Source organism: Pseudophryne corroboree, chromosome 11 (genome assembly GCF_028390025.1).
Source record: "Pseudophryne corroboree isolate aPseCor3 chromosome 11, aPseCor3.hap2, whole genome shotgun sequence".
Lineage (NCBI taxonomy): Eukaryota > Metazoa > Chordata > Amphibia > Anura > Myobatrachidae > Pseudophryne > Pseudophryne corroboree.
Window position 1 is genome coordinate 28,293,184 of NC_086454.1, and position 7,312 is coordinate 28,300,495.

A 7,312-nucleotide genomic window follows, 5' to 3' on the forward strand; every position below is an offset into this window, starting at 1 on the left:
TTTTTAAACTAACAGGTGAGCGTCGAGAAGTTGGACAACTACTGTTTCATACCTCACTGAGTAATAGAATGATCCATGGGAGATTTTAACAGAGTGTAATTTACAGATATGGCTTTCCTTTTGGCCGGCGGAGATCTCAACACGTCATCCTCCAAACCATTGGACCAAACTAACATACAGATGTAGCCACGCTAGTCGTGGCTCCGTCGGTGACTAGGCGCGCCTGCTTTGAGCGTCTCTGACTTGAATGGAGCGCGTTTCTGTCTGGACGGGCGCGCGCACCCAGACAGAGACGCTTACAATGGGAAGCGGCTCTGTGCACTCCCGGTGTGACTAGGCGGACGGATCGCCGGGAGTGCACACCTGCGATTAGTGCTGGGATGTAATCCGAGTAGCCTGAGTTTGCGGCCATGTGGAATGCCGGCCGAACTTGGACCTTTTTTTTAAAGGGGGAATTATGTACAAAGCTAAACCATGCATTTCACGGCCGCTGACTTCGGACTACCTTACATCTCGCCCAATGTTGCATTCGAAAATATGTTAACGGGTACCGTTCAAGTATTTGGAAATTTTGCTTAGTTTGCGCAAATTTCAAAGAGTTATTAGTTGTGAAATCCACCAGACAACCAATATGGGGTGCTGGAGCGTCAGCGTTGGCGTCCTCTGGCCTGCCAAGCGCTGAATGCTTCAAGAAAAAGTAAAAAAGTTCAAAATATTCACGCTTGGGCTGCATACTACAGCCCCACCGTTCAGCGGTGACCAGCTCCTGCTGGCACCAAACAGAAAACTGAAGTGCCTGTGCATGTGGGCGGGGTATGAGGGGAGAGGAGCATCCTGCAAGGCTCACAAGCTTTGCTGTTCGGTGCCTGATCCTGGTCTCCACCATCCGTACCCCAAGGTCAACCCTGTGGATTCCATGGACCTCGAAGAAAAGGAGTTAACGAAGGTAAGTTTTACCATAACTCTTATTATTTAAGTACCTCCTGCCAAAATGCCGTAAAAGGAAAGGCTGCCTCCCCATGTGGAATGTACTATTACCCAGAAATGTCAGGACCAAGGATTTCTGAGCATTGAAATTGTTGTGCGTCTGTGGATAGGTCCTAATCTGTAAACCGACCACAATAATGGATAATCTGTAATCGCCTGATCTGTCTCAGCATCACAACTATGAAGGAGTGTTATTAAGTTGCCCCCTGGCAGAAATTTGGTTTTCTAATATTGTATTGGCGTATATTTTTGATCCCTATTTTTATAATCAGATGTGATCTCCACTCTGTTTCATCTGTGAATTGGAAAAGGCATCTGGGTTCAGTCAATTAATAATAAAGTGTGCCCCAGAGAGACACAAAAATAGTCCTCCTCTTTTGCTTCTTTGCAAAACAACCCTCCATATTAATGAGATCAGCTGTGGCATTCACATAAGACAGACATGGCTGCGCATGACACCGAATCACCCCCTGAATGTCCATCTGCTGTGGTTTTATGTAATTCCATAGAGTGTGCGAGCAGGGCCTTCCTACCTCTATGACTATAATCCAGTGTTGTCTTATTGTGTCCAGTTGTAAAGCGCTACAGAATTTGCTGCGCTACATAAGAAAGGGTTAATAAATACAGGAAAACACTTTATGCCGTCAGTCACATTACCATACATCTAAGCAGCAAGTAATTGCTAATCAGGACTGGACAGTTACACTGCGGCTGAGTAACCTGCGTTACTTACCTGGATGTAAGATGGACGGTCTGCCCATCTATCCTCCCATTTAATGTCCTCAGAGAAATGTAAATGCACAAGTATTTTAGGAGGGGAAACAGCAAAAACTTCACATGGGAAACTCCATTATGGATATTTCCAGCTACAGCAGTAACACACAAAGTCATGATTATATAGAAGACAGGTGTAGGCAATGTGTGGCACTACACATCCCAGCATGCCCTGCCACAGTTTTGCTGTTAGACCATGCTGGGAGGTATAGTTCCACCGGCAGCAGGAGTGCCACACATTGCCAATCCCTGATATAGAATATGAGGCTCTAGCACAGAGACACTTACCTATTAGAGATCCCAGTATGAATGGATTGAGTTTGGTGAACACAATAGAATTAGTTGGTCGGTTTCCTTCAAAGACCTAAAGAAAGCCAGGAAAATAAATAAGCGTTCACAGGTGGAACTACCATTGGTGCAGCAGGTGCATTGCTCCGGGGGCCCTGAGGTCCAATGGGCCCACTGCTACCCAGGCCAGCAATGAGGTATCCCGTAGCTCCCCTCCTCACCCAGACCATTTTGAGCAATGTTGGATGAATGCAGTGCAGAGAGTAGGGTGGACCCCACTGCCTCTTCCCGTCACCCACTGCCTCTGTCACCCACTGCCTCCCCTCCATTACCTGGTAACACTGCCTCTCCCCGTCACCCACTGCACCCCCCCCCCCCATTACTTGGTAACACTGCCTCTCCCCATCACCTACTGCCTCCCCTCCATTACCTGGTAACACTGCCTCTCCCCGTCACCCACTGCCTCCCCCTCATTACTTGGTAACACTACCTCTCCCTGTCACCCACTGCCTCCCCTCCATTACCTGGTAACACTGCCTCTCCCTGACATTTCAACTTGGGTTGGGGTTCCACCACGGATGCTCTTACATGTAGAGCCCCCTCTTCTGCCGAAAACCAGTATTTGGGATGGTGAATGATCCAGGTATTAAAGAGTGTCATGGAGAATTACTTATGACCCAGAATGACCGGAGTTTATGGGAAAGGATATTCCTGTAGTCACCAAGTTCTGCTAGATGAACAGGGGTGGCTCTGGTTTTACATGTAGAGCACATGTCACCTGTGTAAGACCCCCACCATGGTAAGAGGGGCATTGGGCCTATCCCATGGCTTGCATGTACAACCAGTCTGCAGCAAGCAGTTGTGCCTTACAGTAATAATCTCTGGAGGCTGCAGCCTAGAGTAACCTTGTACGTGGAGGGTAGGTGGCTCCAGCGATCAGGCCACGCAGCCACCTCTAGCCAAGCAGCTTACTACACATTAGATATTAAGCCAACGTGAAACGCTGTCACCATGTGGCCTCTACACTGAGTGACCTTTTATCCTAGGTTAGAAAACATGGAGATATTTTCCCATCCCAGCAAGTGGGGTGTCCTGCGCTACATACGGCACTTACCTTGTGTGGCAGCAACTTATCCAGCACCTCTCCACTCAGACCAGAGGCCTGCAGTTCTGCCTTGGCTTCTTCTGTGGATTTGCCCTTCATGAGAGCCTCCGTCTGTGCCAGGAAGTTGGCTAAGAGGATCTGACACAAAAGGAACAACGGTCAGGACCTTCTCCTGCCGGTATAGAATGAGGGGGCAGAGTATCTCCTGCACTGCTGGAGGGTCTCTCTCAGACGGCACCAAGGGGTCTATGTACTAAGCCTTGCAGATAGATAAAGTACCAGCCAATCAGCTCCTTGCTGCCATGTTACAGGCTGTGTTTGAAAAAGAACAGGAGCTGATTGGCTGGTACTTTATCTCTCCAAGGCTTAGTACATAGACCCCAAAGTTTGTATAATAGAACGGATGACAAAATAGGTGGAGCTGGATGAAGTGTTTCACATTCAGCTATATAGCAGCCACATTGTCAGATACATAAACCACCGAGTCCATGTTCTCCTACCACACCCAATTATGGCCCTCATTCCGAGTTGATCGGTCGCAAGGCGAATTTAGCAGAGTTACACACGCTAAGCCGCCTCCTACTGGGAGTGAATCTTAGCTTCTTAAAATTGCGACCGATGTATTCGCAATATTGCGAATACTAACTACTTAGCAGTTTCAGAGTAGCTCCAGACTTACTCTGCCTGTGCGATCAGTTCAGTGCTTGTCGTTCCTGGTTGACGTCACAAACACACCCAGCGTTCGCCCAGGCACTCCCACCGTTTCCCCGGCCACTCCTGCGTTTTTTCCGGAAACGGTAGCGTTTTCAGCCACACGCCCCTGAAACGCCGTGTTTCCGCCCAGTAACACCCATTTCCTGTCAATCACATTACGATCGCCGGAGCGAAGAAAAAGCCGTGAGTAAAAATACTTTCTTCATAGTAAAGTTACTTGGCGCAGTCGCAGTGCGAACATTGCGCATGCGTACTAAGCGGATTTTCACTGCGATGCGATGAAAAATACCGAGCGAACAACTCGGAATGAGGGCCTATGTTACTGTGAGGAGCTGAACCAAGCACGGCTGCTTCTGTGATGTGGGAGGAACACAGACATGATCAGAGGGTGTGGAATACAGCGCTGGTTTACAAAAGGCCATTTCCAGCCACAAATATAAAGTGGACCAGTCCCCTGCAACGAGTCCTCACTGACGCCCAATCCATCCCCTGAGAAGCAGCACCTCAGATATCAGACCACTGAGGTCTCTGCGATGTGACTGGCTCCTAGTGACTAGGCGGCATGCACCCGGATAGTCGCTCAGCCCGCAGCACATTGTGCTCCTGCTCTGTGTAAGCAACGTTTACTTGCAGACCATTGCATCTCACCTTGTGATGCAGCCCGTTCCGGATGAGATTCTGAGTCTGTATTGGGATGAGGAAGTCCCAAGGGATTATGCGGGTCCCTATGGTGGAGATAATGTATCAGATTACCAGTATCCTCACCCGTCTTCCTACAAGTCACAACATATCCCAGCGGGCAAGGCATTCTGAGAGATGTAGTTCAACAGCAGGAAAGCCACAGGCTACCTCTGAATAAAGTCTGGTCAATGCGTAGGTAAATAAAAGTGAAGCTTCTGCTGACAGAGGACCGTACGCACTGTGGGCCTAGACTTTATAATGTAGGTTCTTAGCCGACTGCCACTGCACGTGGGACCAGTAACTTGTGGCGCACCCCAGTGATCATGTGATAGAGGAGGGTGATTAAAATAGGATTTTGGTTACCTACCGGTAAATACTTTACTCGTAGTCTGTAGAGGATGCTGGGGTCCACATTAGTACCATGGGGAGGTAAAGACGGGTCCACTAGGAGCCACTGGCACTTTAAGAGTTTGAGAGTGTGGGCTGGCTCCTCCCTCTATGCCCCTCCTACCAGACTCAGTCTAGAAGCTGTGCCCGAGGAGACGGACATCTTCGAGAGAAGGATTTAACACAGATAGTGGCGAGATTCACACCAGCTCACACATACAAGGCACGTCAAGCTAACTTAACTTGAAAACTCAGCAACCGCTGAAAACATTACTTACCAAGTAATAACGCAGTACTCAACTAAACAAAGTTGTTCTGAACCAAATAACGCTAGCAGGAAGACGAAGTGCTGGGCGGGTGCCCAGCATCCTCTACAGACTACGAGAAAAGGATTTACTGGTAGGCAGGGGCATCGGAATGGGGGGGGGGGGGGCAAGGGGTCAGCTCGCTCCCCCCAAAATATGAGAGGCGCCATCCGCATCCACCCGGACCCGCAGCCGCCGCAAGGCAGCTTCAGCGCTGCCCACGCTGTATTAGCACTGTCGCACACTATGATAGCTGGCTGAGTGGCGCCGCATATAGAGGGCGCTCTAGACGCGATAGAGGCTGTGTCCCTACTGTATAACTAACTACAGCACTCGCTGATCACAGTGATCAGTGCTGCTGCAGACGCGGCTCTTCCTCTGATTAGTCTTCAGTGCATATGTAATGAGGGTCGGGGCGTCATGACGTCACGCCACTCATTACAATATGCGGAAATTGTGCTGGGGCAGGACGCCACATTCGAGTGGAGAAAGTGCAGTTTGAACGCGCTGGCCGCCAGCGCCATCATATCCCAGAGGCCTCTTATTATTTAGGTATGCTGCATGAGGCTCATACATTAATTCATAAACTTCTTTGCTCCACACTACAGTCTATTTAATTTTATCCAGCCAGGCTGCTGCAGCATGAGTTCCATTCCTCACCTCCTCTCTCCCCCCATGTGCCTCTCACCTCCTCTCTCCCCCTATGTGCCTCTCTACTGCCTCTCCACCCGTGTGCCTCTCACCTGCTCTCTCCCCCCCGTGTGCATCTCACCTGCTCTCTCCCTGCCTCTCCCCCATGTGCCTCTCACCTGCTCTCTCCCCCCGTGTGCCTCTCACCTGCTCTCTCCCCCCGTGTGCCTCTCACCTGCTCTCTCCCCCGTGTGCCTCTCACCTGCTCTCTCCCTGTTTCTCACCTGCTCTCCCCCCCCCCCGTGTGCCTCTCACCTGCTCCTCACCTGCTCTCTCTCCCCCCCGTGTGCCTCTCACCTGCTCTCTCCCTGCTTCTCACCTGCTCTCTCCCCCCCGTGTGCCTCTCACCTGCTCTCTCCCCCCGTGTGCCTCTCACCTGCTCTCTCCCCCGTGTGCCTTTCACCTGCTCTCTCCCTGCCTCTCCCCCCATGTGCCTCTCACCTGCTCTCTCCCTGTCTCTCCCCCGTGTTCCTCTCACCTGCTCCCCCCCCCGTGTGCCTCTCACCTGCTCCTCACCTGCTCTCTCTCCCCCCCGTGTGCCTCTCACCTGCTCTCTCCCTGCTTCTCACCTGCTCTCTCCCCCCCGTGTGCCTCTCACCTGCTCTCTCCCCCCGTGTGCCTCTCACCTGCTCTCTCCCCCGTGTGCCTTTCACCCGCTCTCTCCCTGCCTCTCCCCCCATGTGCCTCTCACCTGCTCTCTCCCTGTCTCTCCCCCGTGTTCCTCTCACCTGCTCTCTCCCCCCCGTGTGCCTGTGTGCCTCTCACCTGCTCTCTCCCTGCTCTGTAGAGCTCCCCTAGCTGTGACTGGCTCCTCCGGGCACACTTTCTAAACCGGGTCTGGTAGGAGGGGCATATAGGGAGGAGCCAGCCCTCACTATCAAACTCTTAAAGTGCCAATGGCTCCTGGTGAACCTGTCTATACCCCCCATGGTACTAATGTGGACCCCAGCATCCTCTAGGACGCAAGAGAGAAACCTCTACGTATGTGACTGTCTGCCATGTTAAAATGTACTGAGTCTGATTGATGTTAGAGGGTAGTGTCATAGGATTCACCTAATACTGTATCTTGTTTCTCAATAAACAGCTCCCATTGCCTTTATCACTCTCAATAGGCTGCTACTCCACATACAACACACATAGAGCACTTCAGTACTCCCCAGCACCCCCACTGCTGCGCTGTATCATACCCCCAAGCCCCCTATAATTACGGTGGTCAGACACCTTCTAGATACAGCATAGCTATACCTTTAGCCCCAAGTGAGTGCAGTAATTACCAAACCCATACTACACTGAGTGAGATAGCCAGACTGATGTCAGGTTAATTGAAAACGCTACAGGAATTTGTAATCCTTTAGAAGAGTAAATGCAGCGACGCTAAAGA

General features: G+C 50.9%; 1 protein-coding gene across 1 annotated transcript; it reads right to left on the bottom strand.

The window, feature by feature from the left end:
* Window positions 1–1,278: 1,278 nt before the first annotated feature.
* LOC134968626 (glucose-6-phosphate isomerase-like) lies at window positions 1,279–5,765 on the bottom strand. Its single transcript, XM_063944159.1, has 6 exons — window positions 5,684–5,765; window positions 4,517–4,593; window positions 3,164–3,292; window positions 2,050–2,125; window positions 1,721–1,853; window positions 1,279–1,282 (listed from the first exon to the last, which is right to left on the bottom strand). The coding sequence occupies exons 1-6, from the start codon at window positions 5,763–5,765 to the stop codon at window positions 1,279–1,281; spliced, it is 501 nt and encodes a 166-aa protein (XP_063800229.1).
* Window positions 5,766–7,312: the final 1,547 nt, after the last annotated feature.

Bases quoted from the DNA above. Each gene is read 5' to 3' on its own strand.
- LOC134968626 (XM_063944159.1), bottom strand. From the start codon at position 5,765: ATGGCGCTGGCGGCCAGCGCGTTCAAACTGCACTTTCTCCACTCGAAT. The intron at 4,594-5,683 runs GTAATGAGTGGC...TCTCCACCATAG, and splicing joins CAGCACAATTTCCGCATATT to GGACCCGCATAATCCCTTGG. The intron at 3,293-4,516 runs GTGAGATGCAAT...CTTTTGTGTCAG, and splicing joins GGAACGGGCTGCATCACAAG to ATCCTCTTAGCCAACTTCCT.